At 48.3% G+C, this 18,923-nt stretch overlaps 2 protein-coding genes and 1 long non-coding RNA gene across 6 annotated transcripts; 2 read left to right on the top strand and 1 right to left on the bottom strand.

Moving 5' to 3' along the window:
• Positions 1 to 951: 951 nt before the first annotated feature.
• Positions 952 to 13,871, bottom strand: LOC125719503 (acetylcholinesterase collagenic tail peptide-like). Of its 3 annotated transcripts, XM_048994355.1 has the most exons (18): positions 13,630 to 13,871; positions 12,278 to 12,387; positions 11,514 to 11,636; positions 10,592 to 10,636; positions 10,429 to 10,455; positions 8,888 to 8,959; positions 7,565 to 7,627; positions 7,124 to 7,150; positions 6,895 to 6,939; positions 6,625 to 6,660; positions 6,273 to 6,353; positions 5,112 to 5,208; positions 3,927 to 4,066; positions 3,688 to 3,807; positions 3,403 to 3,544; positions 3,138 to 3,240; positions 2,798 to 2,881; positions 952 to 2,612 (listed from the first exon to the last, which is right to left on the bottom strand). In XM_048994355.1, exons 1-17 carry the CDS (start codon positions 13,724 to 13,726, stop codon positions 2,812 to 2,814), a joined length of 1,398 nt encoding a protein of 465 aa, XP_048850312.1. In that variant the 5' UTR covers positions 13,727 to 13,871; the 3' UTR covers positions 952 to 2,612; positions 2,798 to 2,811. The 3 variants fall into 3 exon arrangements, with proteins under 3 accessions (XP_048850312.1, XP_048850313.1, XP_048850311.1); XM_048994356.1 differs by having other exon boundaries at positions 952 to 2,881; positions 3,403 to 3,529; XM_048994354.1 differs by having other exon boundaries at positions 952 to 2,881.
• LOC125719506 (uncharacterized) lies at positions 8,306 to 8,769 on the top strand. The gene is made up of 3 exons (XR_007385100.1): positions 8,306 to 8,379; positions 8,484 to 8,561; positions 8,666 to 8,769. It is a non-coding gene; the product is annotated as an uncharacterized LOC125719506 (long non-coding RNA).
• Positions 13,872 to 15,924: 2,053 nt separating the features above from the next.
• Positions 15,925 to 18,817, top strand: btd (biotinidase). Of its 2 annotated transcripts, XM_048994353.1 has the most exons (4): positions 15,925 to 15,986; positions 16,068 to 16,286; positions 16,858 to 17,007; positions 17,557 to 18,817. In XM_048994353.1, the coding sequence occupies exons 2-4, from the start codon at positions 16,068 to 16,070 to the stop codon at positions 18,730 to 18,732; spliced, it is 1,545 nt and encodes a 514-aa protein (XP_048850310.1). In that variant the 5' UTR covers positions 15,925 to 15,986; the 3' UTR covers positions 18,733 to 18,817. The 2 variants fall into 2 exon arrangements, with proteins under 2 accessions (XP_048850310.1, XP_048850309.1); XM_048994352.1 differs by lacking the exon at positions 15,925 to 15,986 and having other exon boundaries at positions 15,995 to 16,286.
• The last annotated feature ends 106 nt before the right edge of the window (positions 18,818 to 18,923 follow it).

The raw sequence follows: 18,923 nt of genomic DNA on the forward strand, positions 1-18,923 counted from the left end.
GAACCCCTTGGATGGTCTATAGCAGGGTACATACATGCACACATACAGACATGTACTACCGGCAATGGATGCCAGCCTATATGTGTGTCTTTTGGACCATGACAGAAAGTGGAGGTGTGAGACCACAGTGCCACCTCGTGTATTTCAAGTTAATTGGAAATGAAAGCATGAAATAAAGCTCCAAGCCTGACTGATGCTATTAAAGCATGCCATACTCCCATCCTCGCAAGCGTATTCTTTTAATGCAATTGTGTGGCAAAGTGTAGTATGCTAATTCGGTTAGTAATAAGCATCCGCCTCCCCTGAATGACCTTCTTCCTCAGACTGTCAATGCCCCTCCCCCCGTCCCTCAGTCCCCAGTGGTACAGTCCATAAATCAGTCACTGCCAAGGGGAAAGTTTCTCTGTCATTGTCAGTCCCCAGCAGTACACCCATCTATCCCTCCATCCATCCTTCAGTATCTGTTGCAGAAGTGTCTCTCTCATTCATTCATTGCCTAAAGGCTACAATTACAACAGATGAGGTTTTCCGAAAAGATTGAGCGAACTTTGATATCCATTAATAAAGTGCTTTAAGTGTCTGCAAAATGCATTTAAAGCCTATTAAACATTTTACTAGTGCATTATCCATTGTTATAAATAATAAATTATAATAAAAAGTGATTGAATGTGGTGCATTCGGTACCACTGTACCCCAGAGCTGTGAATGTAGGAGTTGTAGTTGGGTCAGATCTTAGACTGTGTGCCCTGAGATGGACTGGTGACCTTGCTGGAGTGTTCCCCAGAGTGTGCAGGATCTCCATGCATTCTAACGGATGCCTGGTCTGGAAAATAGGTGTCTGTCCATTTCTACCAGGAGCATCCCAGAGGGCTGCCATTAGCAGACCCTATAAGCCAGGTCCGTCTAGTCGCTGTAAGAGAGGTGTGTCTGAAAAAGGGGCGGGGCCAAGACTTGAGTCCTTTTTTTTTATTTGTCCACAATACAAATTCATATCAGACACATATGGAGCAGAACAGACTGCCGCAAATCACATAATGTTGAGCTCAACATGCATGCAATGAGTAAACATTGTTTCCATGAATTGTAAATAGCAACTTTTAAGTCTTTCTGTCATTTCTCTGTAATAGTTTGGCTCGCCAGCACAGAAGCATCACACTGATGGTATGTCTGACTGAGTTTACATGTGTATGTGTGTCCGTGTTTAGTTTCATGTGACCAGCCCTCGTCGGTCTCATATTTACAACATACAGGCATGCAGTTGTACCACAGCACTAGAAAAAGACATAAATGACAAACGTTAAATTTGACTGAATGTGACAGTCAGGAAAACCTTTCCTTATGCAACTCTACAGCAACTGGGGAACAATTCCTTAAATGCATCTCAATTAGCCTGCCTTTACTGGGAGCATGAAAGCAAGACGGAAAGCAGGATTTATATGCTTGCATGTACTTGTATACATAAATATGCTTTATATATATATATATATATATGCATTTGAGTTATAAACAACAGACAGGATTTGCCTGTTCATTTTAATTACTGGAGTTTGCAGGAAGTTCTGCCTGAAAGCATACCTGCATTTCGTCAAAAAAAACATGTGAAAGATTGCAGTGAATGGAGGCAGCCTCTTGACCGGCCAGCCTAGATGGACCACAGACCATTGCCTGGAGCAGCCCCCACCCCCTCCACAGCAAAGACTGATCTAGTCTCCTAGCTGTCTATAAACATTAACAATAAGAGCATTAATCACACAATGTAAGTCGAATTTTTCATTTCTGTCCTTGGGAAAAAAAAACCCAAATTGCCTGAACGAGCTTCTCTAGGTTGATGGTCTTTGCGGTCCTTTATAACGGACCTCAGAATGAATCCTGTGAGATTACCAGTGAAAACTAAAAACAGCTCTACTTGGTCGTATCATGAGTAGGAAATGTTGATGCCGAGGCCGGACCACAGCGACAGCGTGGAGGTAGCCACAGCAGTGTCCACTCGATTCTCTGCTTTCTGCACCAGGGTAACACGACTTGCTCTCCATATCACACAGCTATACAATTGTTTCTACTCTTTTCCTATCTGAACCATTTGGCTTTCCGTTCATTCCTGGAGGGATATTCCCTGGCCAATCGGCAGTTTGGTTGGAAAAGTTCCCCCAAACCAATGATTCTGATTCGAACAATCCTCTTTCGGATCGTAGCATCATCATCATTATGTATCATGAAGTTTAACTTAGATACAAACATGGAAAAAAATCTGCTGAACCTTTATAAACGCCTAGCTTATGTTCTGTTTTGCTGTGATTAAGTGGTCTTGAAATGCTACAACACCTCTTTCATATTGTAGTGGAAACAAACGGTGCCCTGATTTTCGGTCATCGGTCTCCTGGAAAACCTGAATGTCCTCTTTAACAGTGCTAAAGTTGAGGTAATGTAACTCCGCCCCCACCAGTCCTCAGCAGCAATCAGGTCCCGCCTTCCTTGGACACGCCCCTTTGAGCTCCCACCCTCCCTCCAGGGCCGGTCCTTGATTGGTAGACAAGATCCAAACAGCTGGTGGGACAGAGCAGTGATGTCCTGGCTTATTCGTTAAGACTGACTGTAGTGGTCCTGTGTGTTGCCTGTGATTGGGTAAAAATAAATAAATAAAACGCCTCCACTGGGGGAGGCCATTTGTACAGCAGCTCAGAGGAGGCATGGTATTCTGTTTATTAATCTAGGGTCTCATTAGCTTGTTTCTCGTTTGCCGTGATTTCCCTTAGCATCCGTTACCGGGGCCAGTCCACTGGGTGTACTACCCTGCTACCTTTGCTCGGTGTCTCAGGTGAAGTATTTGCAGTTTGTCGAGTCGATCGTACAGTGCGCCGTGCACTTGAGCTGACCGAAGGACCTAAGACGCAACACAAAAAGAAAAAGATAGGTCCAGAGATATAACCAATGAGATTGCAGAGGAGGCGGGGCCAAGCAAGAAGAGGTGAGACTAACAAACCAGATGTCTTGGTCCTGCCTCCTCTACAATCTAATTGGTTATTTCTCGCTGAACCAATCATTTGTCATTCTGCCCTCAGAACACTGGTGTAAGTAAAACTCCCACGAGCTATCAGAAATGCTGTCACTGTAGTAGAAGAGAAAGGGGAAAAACAAACCCTGGGAGGTATGACTGGCATGTCTGGTAGCCAAAGTCCTTCCCGTCACACTCCTCAACCCCCTCATGGCGATAGCCATCGCCGCAATAGGCCTTTTTGCACCCTGTTGGAGTGAGGAGGTATAGAGTGGGGAGGGGAGAGAGGAAGATGGATGGGAGACAGCTGTGGAAGGAGCCATGATTGATTATGTGTCATCTCCTCTGTCAAGCCCCCTGTGCAGAGGTCCCCGCAGCCCCGTGATATCATATTGAATCATGTGACTCACGGACGCAGCTGTCGGTGACGACCTTGTTGCCGTCGTCACAGTCCTCTCCGTTGCGGGGCTGCACCGTACCATCACCACACGCGCCGACCGGCTCGGGCTCCTTCTCAGTGGACTGGAATGGCGTCAGCTGGAATGATAGAGGCTTTTGCAGGGGTTAAACACCTTTTTAAGAGACCCAAGAAGACGTTAAGTCCGGCAGCCTCTGCTGCTGTAAGAAGTACCATCTCCAATAAACTGATGGAATAAAAAACAAAAGCATGCAAAAGGAAAAACGGCTTGTAGTACCTGTATCGGCTGCCATCCATTGACATCTTTGAAATAAAGAGATCTCTGATCTTTCCGGAATGCGAGAGCGTTGTCGGTCTGCAGACGGTCCAGTTCATCCTTGCTGTTAACGACAAATATCTAGGGAAAAAAAAAATGCCAGGCACCCAATTAGAAAAACATGAAATGCTAAATTTCCCTAAAACGTTCTCTGAAATCAGGTTGCGAAGCATCGTCTCAGACGACAGATGGACTCTTACCGCCGGCACCTGGACGTAATTGTGTTGTGGTGCATAATCCTCATATGGGGGACTGTTGATGTTCAGAGGTGTTTTGCAGTCACACTGACCAGGTACCCCAGGGTTTCCCTTCTCTCCTTTCTCACCCACCAGGAAGTGTCCTTGGAGAGCACAGACACAGCTTTTGTATGAGTAGGAGATGAATGACAACAGTGTCCTATACCGTTCTAAGAACGAGAAACCATTCAAGATTCATGCATCTACTGTGTCTTCTTGGATTTGCTAAAATCAATCATGAATTCCATTCCTTTCAAAGGGATCAACACCCCAAATCGAAGTCTCCTCTTGGTGGCATGAAGAGTTGACATCATCATTGTAAACTCAAGGAGCTTGACTGTATTGTTGTTGACTTAAGACTGTTGTTGACCAGACCTCCGCTATCATTTACGTTATGAAAGAAACGGTATAAACCTACCGGTGTACGACTCTAATCTTTTGCCCGAATACCTTTCTGTAGATTTCTGTAACCGTGATTGGTATAACACACTTAGTAACAGAGTAACATCTCTGTGTAATCCACCTGAGCTCCTGGTTCTCAGATATCCCTGACGAAAACCCATCCAGCGGGAACTTGCAACCCCATGACCTCTTAATTACTTTAATTTGCTGTCAGCTCCTGTCCCCTGAACACATACCCCAGCCTGATATTCCAGGACACAAATGGATGAGAAGCCAAGAGATATTTCCCTTAATAGACTGGGCTTCCAGACTTTCCCAGCCATGCTGGTCTGTCAAGTTGGTCTAGCAATTGAGGATAAGTTGCCAGGAAATGTCAGGAAGACACCAGCTGAATTAGGCAGTGACATAATGTTTGCTTGTCCCCGGCGTCAGACTTAGAACATGATGTAATGACTTCAGTATCTTCCAGCTTCCATTTTATCTTGGGTGGACCACGCTGATAAGACCTTCTTGGGTACGTGATACTTCCGGATGGCCTCACTGCCGCACCTCGTGTCAAAGTGCTCAGGAGAGCATCCTGGATGGGCCCTATAAGTCCACCTAGTGTTTAGCCAAAGACGTGACACAAATAGTGATAAAATCCACTCCATCATGCTAATTGTGTGCGATGAACTGGCACTATCCACAATACCCACCATTCACCATCCCTGTGTGTGCCGAAGGTGACAGGAAGCACTGTGCTCTTACCTGATGCAGGCAGCCCGGGGGGGCCGGGGTGGCCAAAGGGACCAGGGGGACCCATGGCGCCCATGATACCTTTGGCTCCGGTGTCTCCTTTCTCGCCCTGTATCAGGTGTACAGTGACATAGACCTGTCACCACTTACACACAGCAATATAGCCTGCCAGCCCTATTTTATCCCTATGGTCTATATCACTATCCGTTGGCTCCTTCTCCAACCACCTGCCCCCTTCAGTTGTAGCATTGAAACATTAATCATTGCTCCCACTAACTATAGTTGATGGTGTCTCTCAAGACACTCTTCCCCTCACAAGGATAATAACCCCTCGATTTTCTGTAGCTGATGGTATCTCCCTCTCTTCATCCTCCCCTTGCTCTCTGCAGCAGATGGCATCTCCCGTCCCCCTCTACCCCATCCTCTCCCTCCCACGTAGCCCTCTGGCCAAATGTGAAAGAAAAGCCACTTGAGGAAAAGCGGTTTTCCCATGTAATACAATAACATGTGAGTCACATGTCACCTGACCCCAAAGTAACTAGCAGGCACCACGGCTTGGCAAATTGTTAGATGACAAGTGACATAGAAGAGGAAGCAGGGGTCCTGACTGAGATAGATCTCACAGGGTCATATGGCCAGTAAATCCTCGGTGTTAGGACCGGCAAAGACACTCTGGTGCATGCAAGGCTAACTGGCCTGTCCTCAGCACACAGAGGGCACTTCAACATGAACCTGTACACTGCTGAATGGTATGCAGAGAACCTTCACGGTGGGATGGCACACTAAGAACCTGTACACTGCTGAATGGTATGCAGAGAACCTTCACGGTGGGATGGCACACTAAGAACCTGTACACTGCTGAATGGTAACTGGCACGCTGTGAATGGTAACCTGTACACTGCTGAATGGTACCCTGAAGCTGTACACTGCGAAATGGTAAACTGCACACTGCGAATAGTAACCTGTACACTGTGGAATGGTACGCTGAACCTGTACACTGCTGAATGGTAACCGGCACACTGTGAATGGTAACCTGTACGCTGCTGAATGGTACCCTGAACCTGTACACTGCTGAATGGTACCCTGAAACTGTACACTGCGGAATGGTAACCTGTACACTGTGTAATGGTACCCTGAACCTGGTACACCGAATGGTACACCTTCTCCCCTCACCTGTTTACCCCTCTTTCCTGGGCGTCCCGTGGGTCCCCTATTCCCACCAGCGCCAGGCTCTCCCTTTGGGCCCATCTCTCCCTGAGAAAGCGGGGGGGGGGGGGCATCAAAAATCCCATATAAGCCATCGCTGATGTACAGATGCACAATAAAAACACTTTTAATGTGTTTGTTGCTTAAAAAGTTATTACATTATTTTCTACCTGCTTCTAGATTTACACCCAAAAGAAAGATAATGATGTAAGTTCATCATAATTAATTATTACATTTACAATACATTTATTGTATAGCAGAGGCTTCTATCCGAAGCAACGTATCAGTAGTCATGATTTATATCATGGAATCGGCTCACCTTCTGGCCCAGCATTCCAGGAAAACCGACAGAACCCTGAGGAGAAGAGAACATCAGTCAGGCTGGGTGTGTAACGGTGGACGGGGAGCACCGCCTCTAGCTCACGCTTTGCAGTTAGCAGGTTCGCAGCTAAAGATGCTAACTGTGTCATGCTAACTGTGCAAAGAGGAGCCGCCCAGCTCTGACAAGTGCACCCGGGCTCTACGTGTTCGGCTACCTATGAAGGTGTCATAGCCCCCCCCCCCGCCCCGTACGCTGGCATCATCTCACCTTGTCCCCCTTGCTCCCAGCCTCGCCTCGTTCACCTTGAGAGCCCTGGCAGCAGTGCATGAACAAACAGTTCATTAGAAGAACGAGAACAGAATCAATGGCAGGTCCAAGAGCAGGGATTAATTATCAGCATCTCCTCCACCCTGCTATCGATTTCCAAATCAATGTGTTTATCCCACTGGACATTTATTAAGTGCTGGTGGTGAGTGTATGCAAGCGAGGGGCTCACCTTTTCTCCTTTGTGTCCAGGCAAACCCTGCCGAAATGTGAAGATTAAAACGTTCGATAATGAACCGTGAAAGATACAGACGACAGGGATCAGCAGCAGCTTTTTCAGAGCGGAAATGCTTTCCTGTTGCTTCCTGACTTCACTTATTCAATTATTGCCAATTTGTAGTCCTCAGCATTATAAGAAACGTTTCACTGATCTTGTGATGGCTGGATATAGACTTAATCTGGGTATTACTTGGGAAATATTTACCAGTAAAGTACTTGATTGCTTGATAAATCGCTTGATTGACTAACAGCTTGATTGGTTAATTGTTCACTGATGGATAGCCTGCCTGACTACTTGTTTGACCGATTGATTTATTGATTTGATAGACAGATGGATGGTTGGGTGAGCGAATGGATGTACATCATCGGATAGCGTGCAGCCAGACTCACGGACCTTGGGGCCGATCGGTCCTCGTGCTCCCGGCAGTCCCACTATTCCCGAATCTCCTTTCTCACCCTAGAAGATGCCAAGAAAGCCGAGAGTCTCAGAGAGGAGTGAGGCAGGACACAGTCAGAAGAGGGTGAGCAGACACCCGGAATGCAGCTCAGGGCTCAGGCAGCGGGATGCAGGCAGGGCGTCTTACACCCCGCAATCATGACCATCTCAACATGACCACAGGCATCGTTTGTTCCAGATACTTATATTTTTTTGTAGATGTCTCAGAGGGGCAGATATTTTACTGGCTGACCTCCTGTGTCTCTCATCTGCTGCACCAGTGGGGCGAAACAACATGCACATATTTATATTAACATAAGATGCTGCGACAGCGAGTCCATTAAACCACAGAGACCATGCATACCTACCCACATGCATGCCGACCCACATGCATGCCTACACACATGCATGCCTACACACCACCAGTGATCAACCTCTGCGCAGAGGTAAAAGTAGAAGAGTTAACAGTGTGATCACAGGAGAGGAGGTAACGGTGTAATCATAAGTGAGGAAGTAACGGTGTGATCACAGGAGAGGAGGTAACAGTGTGATCACAGGAAAGAAGGTAACGGTGTAATCATAAGTGAGGAAGTAACGGTGTGATCACAGGAGAGGAGGTAACAGTGTGATCACAGGAAAGAAGGTAACGGTGTAATCATAAGTGAGGAAGTAACGGTGTGATCACAGGAGAGGAGGTAACAGTGTGATCACAGGAAAGAAGGTAACGGTGTAATCATAAGTGAGGAAGTAACGGTGTGATCACAGGAGAGGAGGTAACAGTGTGATCACAGGAAAGAAGGTAACGGTGTAATCATAAGTAAGGAAGTAACGGTATGATCACAGGAGAGGAGGTAACAGTGTGATCACAGGAGAGGAGGTAACAGTGTGATCACAGGAAAGAAGGTAACGGTGTAATCATAAGTGAGGAAGTAACGGTGTGATCACAGGAGAGGAGGTAACGGTGTGATCACAGGAAAGAAGGTAACGGTGTAATCATAAGTGAAGAAGTAACGGTGTGATCACAGGAGAGGAGGTAACAGTGTGATCACAGGAGAGGAGGTAACAGTGTGATCACAGGAAAGAAGGTAACGGTGTAATCATAAGTGAGGAAGTAACGGTGTGATCACAGGAGAGGAGGTAACGGTGTGATCACAGGAAAGAAGGTAACGGTGTAATCATAAGTGAGGAAGTAACGGTGTGATCACAGGAGAGGAGGTAACGGTGTGATCACAGGAGATGAGATACATTTATAATATCGTGTTCGAAGCATGACTTACTTACTTGGGGTCCGATTGGTCCTGGCTTTCCCGTTGGTCCCTGTCGTCCTGGGAGACCTGGCGGACCAGTATGACCCTACCAAGACCCAACAGAACCAAATAACCAGTAATCAGCATGAAAGAAAACGCATCATTAACTACAGCAAAATATGAAAAGTAAACAGTCCTAAACCATCTATCCACCCGTCTATCCGATACAAGGTCACAGTGAACTGGAACCATATGTCAGGAAATGCTAGGCAGAGGAATATCATGGACTGGATTCGTCACACGGAATACGGGCAAATCAAAAACACCGATTCATTGAACTGCATGTCTTTAGAAATCAGAGGAAACCGGAAGAAACCCACATGCACTGGGAGGTCATGCAATCCCCACACATGTGAAGAGTTTGGGCAGGATTCGAATCCATGACCCAGTTGGTGTGAAAGCACAATCTTACTCAAAGAGCTTCTGTAAACCACAGCACTAGTCAAAAGTCTGGACACACCTGCTTTTCATACATTTGTCCCTATTTTAGGTGGGTTATTCATCTTATAGTAAAAGGCCTTGAAGCAATGAAGTAACACAAATCAAGTATTGCAACAATGAAGAGAAGTGTTCAATATCTCAACATGTTCTCAGATTTCAGACTAGATCTCAGCATTGCAGACTCCCTGCATTCTTTCAACCAACTTCCAGATGTAGCCACCTGCAATGCTTCTCCAACAGTCCTAAAGGAGGTTCCAAAAGTTCTGGGTACAAGATGGTCACTGTGTCCTTACGCTTCCATCCAACTCATCCCAAAGCAGCTCTATAGGGTTTCGGTCAGGGGGAGGGATTGTGGGGCTCAGGTCATCTGTCACGAGAACAGAATCAATGTCCGTCTTTCTCTCTTCACAGGATAAAACTTACTGCATAACCTCAAGCGCTGCTTAAGGTTATCTTACGAAAAACGATTTTCAGTAGATGTGTCAAGACATTCGATTTGTACTGTATGTCAGAGCTGCCTCGAAAAAAGACATGAATAAGCATGAACGAGAGCACGGTCCGTCCAGGGGCCTCGGCGTGTGCGAGGAGACTCCGGCACTCCAGCTGGGGTCTCCGGAGGCTTCCGGAGAGACTGGAGTCACCGTGTGTGGGAGTGGGAATGATTTACAGGGTCCCATGGGCCGCACTCAGTGGGATTATAGTGCAGCACGCTGTCACTCCCCAGGACGGCTGCCCCACTGCCTCAGAGCATCCCAGCGTCCCAACTGACCCCCCCCCCCCAAATCCCTACTCCCACATAGCTAAAAGAGGCAGGCTAGAAATCTTTGCAATATATCTGGAATACATTAGTGGCTCTTTTCATCAGGAGATGTTAAATGGCTCCCTCTCTGCCATCATCACCCCCCACCCCACCCCTTACCTGCCCCTTTTCCTCAAGGTCGTTCTTTATTACAGCAGCAGACTACAGAGGCCCAGCGGGGCTCCGCTTAGTGCCAGCGAGCTGCCGGACGCCAACCTGCCATTATAGCCAAACCCACTTAGAGGGATAATCAGATACGCAAAGGAGGTCCTCACCTTTGACCCCGGCTGGCCAATTTCTCCCTGGCAAACGAGGAGAGAGAGAGAGAAGATGTGAGGTGGGTCTGTGGAGGCAGCGACTTCAGTCTCCATGTCTGAGCTCTGGTTTTATTAGACGAAATCCGAGTGAGAATCACACAAATGTGGCCTGAAGTGTCACCTTCTCCCCTGTCGCCCCCACTTCTCCTGGAAATCCTCTGGGACCCTAGAAACAAACCAAAGCACATTTTTTCCTGTTTGGTTTCAGTTCCGTTCTTTTGTTTAACTTTCATAAGAAGCAAAAAAGCAGCTCAGATACAGTTTGTTTTTCAATAGATAGTGAAAAGCAAACATTTTCTGTGCCACACTTACTATATATGGAATTCTTGTCATTTTCAACTTATAAGCCTCATTCTGGAAACCAGTCCCCACCCCATCATGTGTCTGGTTGCAGTGACACAGTTAAACTGTGGGACTCTCCATTAATTCATAACCCTAACCCTAAGTACGTAACCCCCCTCCCAGCTCTACCCCTAATTATAAGTAACCAAGCAAAATATGAGATTTTTGGCATTTTTATTTTTTTGATTGCAGTCACAGAGCTTTGTGGGGACCCGAGCAATGGTCCCCACAACGTGAAAATAACAGGTTTTTATTACATTTGGGCCCCACAATGTAATATAAGCATAATCCACACACACAAACACACACACACACACACCACACAAACACAGAGGCCCCCGGGGGCTCAGTGTAGTTTTATCGGACTCGAAGGCCGAGCCGAAAACAGGCCAAGGATGTTTCTAAGAATGGAGTGGGCGACCCGGCGGCCAGTGGAAATATGCTATTTCCGTCTCGTATCATAGCGGGCCGTCGAGGGGGTGGGTCTGTGGCAGCGGTGCCCATATGACCCCCTCCCCTGCACTCAGCGCTCCCTCAAACCGCCCCCCCCCCTTCAGACAGCCTGCTCTCCCAACCTCTCCCTCACTCCCCATGGTGTTACAGTCCTCCGCACACCCCGACCTAGCATGCTAATGCTGTGATGCTGACAAGATAACTGATAATGGTCAGTAGTGATGAGACCGTTAAGGCTACCTCCATACCTGAGGGCCAGGTGGACCGGGGGGGCCGGGGGGCCCAGGAAGACCTGGACCACAGGTGGGGCTCAAAGGCTTCTTTTCATCCTCCTTCATTTCTCCAGGTAAGATGGGGCTCCCACTCTGCACCTGCCATCAGAGCTGATTAAAGGAGGGTCTGGCAATTCACAGGCTACACACCTTTTCTTAATATTCCGTAACTTCCATAAGCACAGCAGGGGAAATTTCCCACAATGCTCTGGGCTCACCATGCAAATCATCTAATGAAATTATCCTGTCACAGAAAGGACCAGATACAGACAAACTCGATCAAGGGAGCGCAAAATCTTCTTGAAAGGAGACTTCATTAAGCTAATGATTTGTGTATTTTATTAATTTTCTCAGCGAAGGAAGAGAAGAGGTTTGAAAATTCACTGGGCAGGATTGAGTACGGTCAATCCTGCAAATCAATTGTTATTGGCTCCTGTGGGACTGAACTAGCCAGTGAGTATAAAAAAATTCTAGGCTGCCGTGATTAGCAAAGGTCTCGTTTCTCCCTCCATACAGCCAATACAGCCGGCCTGAATTCAGGAAATCGTGCAGTCATGAAATCTAGATGCCATGATGAAACTTGTGGGCAGAGCATTGCACTGTACTGCACTGCAGTGCACTGCACTGTACTGCAGTGCACTGTACTGCAGTGCAGTGCACTGTAGCAGAATTCAAGAGAAACCTGGGGGAGTCGTTACACCACGGTGGCAGCTGATAATTCGTTGGAGAATGTCACTCACGTGATTGTGTTTATGCCATAATGTGGGAGGGGGCGGGAACAGCGGAGGAGGGGGCGGGACCAGGAGACAGCAGGGCTCAAATTTCTTTTTTTGATCCAAGGGTGTGAAAGCTGGGTAAATATCAGACACAAAACACAAACTGGTAAGCAGGGAGGAATGGCTTTCCACCTTGTTGACTGGTGAGTATAAACATGAACAGACAGAAATGGTTTTTACACTTAAATTATGGATACACTCAGCATAGCTACAATTTGTGGCTTTTTTGGGGCAAACAAGATGAAAGGGAGTCAGACTGAACACACAGCTCAATGCGAAGGGCAGCTTCATAGCAGGGTAATGTGTTATGTTTCTTAAATGCAAAAAAAAAAATATTACAGTTCCACATAAATATATATTTCAGGCCCATTTAGTACCTTTCCATGGTAAGAATATCAACATGCATAAGTAAATACAGTGCCTGAAGGGTTAAACTAAAAAGAATTTAGGTAGAAATCATGACCATACATAAGAAAGCTTTAAGCTAGAAACCTGCATCATTCTTTTCTTTTTCTTTTTAATTTACTGCTCACACTCCCAGTTACTCATCAGAAGCACAGAGGCCATTAATCTGAAACAGCACAAAACAAATTACTTTAAAGACGAAAGGTGGAGATTCGAGCCGTTCTATAAAGTCTTTGTTGTTCAAAGGGAGAGACATTCAGCAGTTTTTTTTTTTTTCGAAAGCTCAGTGAGGCTGTCAGAAAGCCTTTGTAATAAATACAGGCCTGTCAGGGAACACGACCAGACACTCAGCACGAACGGGGGAGGATGCAGTTCCTCAATCAAGGGCCCAGAAGGCAGACAGATGAGGGAGCAAAGTGAAATCGGCGGCAGGCCTTTGCCGTATGACCAGTGGGGTTTCCCACCTGTGCCGGAAGTCGCCGCTTCGGACCAGGCCTCAGAGGGGTACCCCCGTGTGTGAGACAGGGGTCCAGGTGGGGAGGGGGGCAACATGGAACACTCAATGGATGTTTACACAACCAACATCCGAGCGTCCTACAGCAAGGTGTATGTGTTTGTGTGTGTGGGGTGGGGATTGCTATTCATAGTAACAGAATTACATACAGAGTGTGAAATCTGCCATTAAAGACAGACAGGAACTAAGAGGACCTTCAGCTGTCGAACGGGAGAACCAGGATTCTTCCCCCCACCATTCTGGACACCGATCGTTGGGACCCCCCCAATCGGAGATGCTTCTCTGTGGTCACACACACAGGGGCATGCACACACACATGCAGGTTCGTCCTCACGCACGTGTGTACGGACCCCGCGGGGCACGGCGGGCTACGAGGCGACGGCGGAGTCCCACCTACCTGCTGGAAGGTGAAGGATGTTCTCAGTGACGGAGAACTGCAGCAGCACCTGGCAGAAGAGGACCTGCAGGTACAGGCCGAGCGTGACGGGCACCATGCTGGTCTGGGTCTCTCTCCACACTCACGGCGTGAGCTTCTGTTTCTCCTTCACGGATCGCCTGCTCCCCCCGCCCCCCCCGCCCCCCCCTCCGCTGCCGGCTCGCTCACTCTCCTCTCTCACTCTCTCCCTCCCTTTCAGGGTTCCTGTGCCTTTAGGAAAGAGGAATGCCGCCCCCAGGCAGGGGGATCCTCCCCCCTTTCCCTGACCCAGACAGCTCTGTGATTACAGCAGCCCAGCTCTCAGCTGCTCTCTTCCCTCTTCCCGTCGACTTAATGCCTTGAAAACACCCGTCGTGCCGCGTCCTTCTCCCCATGCGCCTGTTTTTGGTGCCGTTTCTGTGAGGTCACTCCTTTGCTCCCGTTCATTTACATAATAAATATATAAATGAATCATTGTAACCCACCTATATTCATTGCTGAATTATACATAGACAGACAGTCAGACAGACAGACAGATAGATGTGAACAAGGTTTGTGCTGAATGATGTAATCAAATAAGTGTATGCCCGTTTTATAGGAGGAATACTGCAAGAAATACCTGATCACCTCCATCCAGCTTCAACAAAGGCTGTGGCAGGCTTTCCAGAAAAGACACAGACACTGGCTGCCTGCAGTGGTGCAGGTCGGCACCGATGTCTTTAAAGCAGCCCCCCCTCCCCCTCCCCCTCTGCTCATGCTTTGCCAAATGAGGCCTGAATCTTCTCAGGTGGTACGAGACACGGCAGAGCGATCCTTCCTGCAGGGCGCGAGCCGAGCACTGACGGGGGTCATTATCCACTTAGGGGCTAGCATTCAGCAGGTCTTCCCACAACGCTTCCAGCACCAAAGGCTCAAATCGGCCTCACCGACTGAGGCTCAGAACGCTGGTGAAACCTGGGTGACTCATGCTTTCATTGCAGTTGCTGCTGAGTGATAATTTCCAGCTGGGGTCTCCCAGGACATCAGTCCACTGCATGACACAATCGCACCATCCTACACCATGGGCAATAAAGGAACTCCGGTAAGCCTAACTGCGAGTCCTTAGACCAGTGTCTCCCAATCCAGCCCTTGGGGACTCACAGACAGTGCATGTTTTTGCTCCCTTCTAGGAGCTAGGAGGGAGCCAAAATGTAGGGAGCAAAAACATGGACCAACTGCAGGACTCCATGGACCGGATTGGGGAACATTGCTTTATATCGGGGTGGCCAATCTTATCCGCAAAGGGCCGCTGTTTATGCAGGTTTTCACTGCAACTCCCTAATTAGGTCACTAATCAGAGGACTGATTGGCTGAAGAGTCCTCACACCTGGGTTTGAACAGCTGACCTACAGGTTATCGCAAAAACCTGCACACACACCGGCCCTTTGCGGGTAAGATTGGCCATCCCTGCTTTATACTGTGTGAGGGAAGACACACAACACAGGAAGAGCATGCATCGTCATGGGATTCAAATCTACAGCAATGAAAGTGTGAAGCAATATTGCTAATCACTGAGCCAGCATGCCATCTGTACTCATTTCTATTTAATTACTGTATATAAAATAGGGGGAACGGAAGCACTAAAACATACAAAACTACGATATATAATATTTAATGAAATACTGCCCTCTGCAGTAAAATATGAGTAGAGGATTTTGATGGTTCCTCACATCTATTTCCTCATTGTCTGTGTTCGATTTATTATGTCTGAAATACAGTAAAAACGTGCGTTTTGGAGGCAGCACCAAAATGTAGCAAACTAGATTAGTGATTACAGTGTATGAATGAGAACATCGTGTATTTGTTCAATTCCTTTTATTGCTCCGATACATGTATGCATAAACATAAGCGTGTTTTAAGATGGGTCCGCAGAATAGGATAACTGCTGGGTGACGTTTTCTTTACTTAATTTGCAGCTGTACTGTTTCCTTGAATTATTATTACAAGGCCTAGTGAAATCCCTACTAAAAAACGTATAAATTTAAACATCAGGCATTGACATCTGACGCTTCTACATTAAATAAATGTATCTTGCACGTCGTCACAACCGAATAAATGACTATTGCGCTAAAATATGCATATATTCACCTTCATCCCAGTTCAGCCGATCATTGGTCATACGCCTGTTGTATTAAGGTTGGAAAAAGAAGGTTCATAGTCCACACGGCGACACGCCCAAAAAGAACTAACCAATCGGTGGCGGAGATAGCCTGGCCACGCTCTAAGTTTACCCAATGAGAGAAGCGAAACGGCTGACCTTTGTAATCCAGGAAAATAAAGCATGATGCTCAGCTGACTCGGTGATTATTTGATTTTGCCGCATTTACTAGACGAACTGGTAACGTTTCACTAACAATTTGCCCGTAACTGCTGTGCGCCAGATGCAGCACCACCTCCTGGGCAAGTTCTGCGCCGTCCTGTGGCTGTGCCAAGCGGCGTTGGCGCAGGCGGCAGAGCGCACCTATGTTGCAGCGGTGTACGAGCACAGCGTGGTGCTGAACCCGCGGCCCCGGGAGCCCATCGGACGCCGAGCGGCCCTGGAGCACATGCGACGGAACCTGGACATGCTGGAGAAGCAGGCCGCCGCAGCCGGCCGACAGGTCCGACATCTCGGTCACGTCCGCAGGGGGCGTCTTAAACAAGAAAACAAGAAAAAAAAATCCTATGTAGCTGGAATCCTGCAGTCCTGTCTGGCGTGCTGACTATAGACAGAACAATTTATTGACAGTGTACTCCCAAGATAAATATATTTCTGAGATTTGTAGTAAAGTTTTATTCCTATTTTGGTGCTGTCCTTTGTATAGCGTGAGGCTATGAATAAAGTACTTTGTGGAATTGTGCATTTTAAGCGCGCTTGTTTTATTTCCAAGGTTAATATTTACATTTTCATATTTAGATGCTTTTGTCCAATTTGTCATACATTTGAGGAAATGTTTGTGGTCAGCCAGATGAGTTAGTGTCCCTGGAGTAGCTGTGGGTTAATGGCCCTGCTCAAGGACGCATCGGCGAAATGATTACTCTGCTGGCAGTGGGATTTGAACCTATAACCAGACATGGTATCAGGTTGTTCCAAACAGCAGAAGCCGAAAGCAAGCGCAGCCCCAGGGCTCGGAGAAATGTTGCTGTAGCGGCTGGAAGGAGGCGGTGACCTCGCTCTTCAACTTCTCCTAGGGAGCTCAGATCGTCGTCTTTCCAGAGGACGCCATCCATGGGTTCAACTACACCAGAGAGTCCATCTCCGGCTACCTGGAGACGGTGCCGGACCCTGCCGCTGTGAGCTGGAGCCCGTGTTCTCAGCCAGACCGCTTCCCTGACACCGAGGTAGCTGAGCTCTGCTTCCATCTCCTTAATTAAAAAGCCCCCCCACCCTCCACTTTCAATTCCATGTCAAATAACCACTAAGTACTGCCAGTGCTTTTACCCCCAGTAATTAACTGAGAGAATTAGCTGCAGGACTGTTATGTCATGAGAGGCAGAAAGTGCTCAGCATGCAGGAACGCGGCTTTGAAAGAGCCGGTGAAGCAAGTAAACAAACTGAGAATCCTGATCCCACACGACATTCATCCGATAAAGCAGCCATTTGAGAGAGCCCTCATGACGAAGCTGATATCTGGTGAAATGGGGGCTGATGCCCACCCCCCAGCAAAACATCCCCAACGATGAGCGTAAATGTACTAGAACAACGAACAATGTAGTTAATGTAGTGGCCATTTTACTGCTGAAATCAGTGTAAGGAAGCATGACAGATAAAACCTTTAGCATTTTTAAAATTTACTCACCATACTAAACTTTGCCATGTACACGTTCGGCAAGCTGCTGACTCGGGCAGCTCAGACCGTCGTCGTCACCTTTGCTTATGCACCATCGCAGGTTTTGCGACGTCTCAGCTGCATGGCCCAAAAGAACGTGCTCTACCTAGTGGCCAACATGCCGGACCGGCAGGACTGCGACCCCCGTCTCGATCCCCGCTGCCCCCCCGATGGCCGGTACCAGTTCAACACCGACGTCGTCTTCAGCGCCAACGGCACCATCGTGGCCAGGTACCACAAACAGAACCTGTACTTCGAGGCCGCGTTCGACGCGCCGCCCCAGTGCGAGCATGTCACCTTTGACACGCCCTTCGCCGGCAAGTTCGGTGTCGTCACCTGCTTTGACATCCTATTCTACGAGCCTGCTGTGTCCCTCATTGAGAAGTGGGGGGTGCGGCAGCTGGTGTACCCCACCGCCTGGATGAACCAGCTCCCCCTGCTGGCGGCCGTGCAGTTCCAACGCGCCTTCTCCTTTGCCACTGGAGTGACCTTGCTGGCGGCCAACGTGCGGGCAGGGGCTCTGGGCATGACAGGTAGTGGCATTTTCACCCCCTGGCACACGGTATACCAGCACAACACTGAGAATGAGGAAGGTCAGCTGCTGCTGGCCACCATTCCCATACTGGACACCGAGACCAGCAGAACCAGCCAGGGATGGCCAAGAGAGCCCTTCTCTGGAAACCCGCACTTAGAACCCCAGTTCTGCGAGGGAACCCAGGTCTGTGAGCAGGACCCTTTCCCCATTACACCTACCCCTGCTAACAGCAGCAGCACTTTCCACTCCGTTATGATGTATGACAACTTCACTCTGGTACCCTTAGAAGGTTCAGAGGGGAACCTGACTGTGTGTGACGGGCTGCTCTGCTGCCACCTACTGTTCAGGAGGTCAGGTGCACCCGGAGAGCTCTACGCCCTGGGCGCATTCAGAGGCTTGCACGTCATTCATGGCACCTACGCCCTGGAGGTGTGTGCGCTGGTTAGGTGCCCGGGCCCCACTTTCACCAGCTGTGGGGGCGAGATCAACCATGCCAATACACGTGTGGACTTCCGTCTGTGGGGCAACTTCACCACCAGATACGTGTTCCCCAGTGTGCTAGGCAGTGGCATGCAGCTGGATAGACCGGACCGGCATGGGCCGGAGGAAGGTGGCTTCTTCATGAGCAAGGCCGGGATGGCCAGCGGCCTGGTAACGGCCTGCCTGTACGGCAGAGTCTACCATGAGGATAGGCCTCCCTAACGTGTGCACGCGACTACTCAGTGGCGTTACCAGGATGCCAGCCTGGTGGGCATTTGGGGTATGCTGGGTGGGCAACAATGTTTGAATGGCGGGGGGGGCGGGGTTGATGACTGGAAAACCTGTTGTGGGGGGGGGGGGGGGGGTTCTACAATCATTAAATCACTAATGATTGCTGAATTTGGCCAGTGTCT

The sequence above is a fragment of the Brienomyrus brachyistius genome, chromosome 23, assembly GCF_023856365.1.
Source record: "Brienomyrus brachyistius isolate T26 chromosome 23, BBRACH_0.4, whole genome shotgun sequence".
In the NCBI taxonomy this organism is placed as follows: Eukaryota; Metazoa; Chordata; class Actinopteri; order Osteoglossiformes; family Mormyridae; genus Brienomyrus; species Brienomyrus brachyistius.

Excerpts from the sequence above, each read along its gene's own strand:
- LOC125719503 (XM_048994355.1), bottom strand. The coding sequence starts at position 13,726 with ATGGTGCCCGTCACGCTCGGCCTGTACCTGCAGGTCCTCTTCTGCCAG. Across the intron at positions 6,661-6,894 it reads CTGGGAGCAAGGGGGACAAG|GGTTCTGTCGGTTTTCCTGG; the intron begins GTGAGATGATGC and ends TCTTCTCCTCAG. Across the intron at positions 5,209-6,272 it reads CAGGAAAGAGGGGTAAACAG|GGCGAGAAAGGAGACACCGG; the intron begins GTGAGGGGAGAA and ends CACCTGATACAG.
- btd (XM_048994353.1), top strand. The coding sequence starts at position 16,068 with ATGCAGCACCACCTCCTGGGCAAGTTCTGCGCCGTCCTGTGGCTGTGC. Across the intron at positions 16,287-16,857 it reads CCGCCGCAGCCGGCCGACAG|GGAGCTCAGATCGTCGTCTT; the intron begins GTCCGACATCTC and ends AACTTCTCCTAG. Across the intron at positions 17,008-17,556 it reads ACCGCTTCCCTGACACCGAG|GTTTTGCGACGTCTCAGCTG; the intron begins GTAGCTGAGCTC and ends GCACCATCGCAG.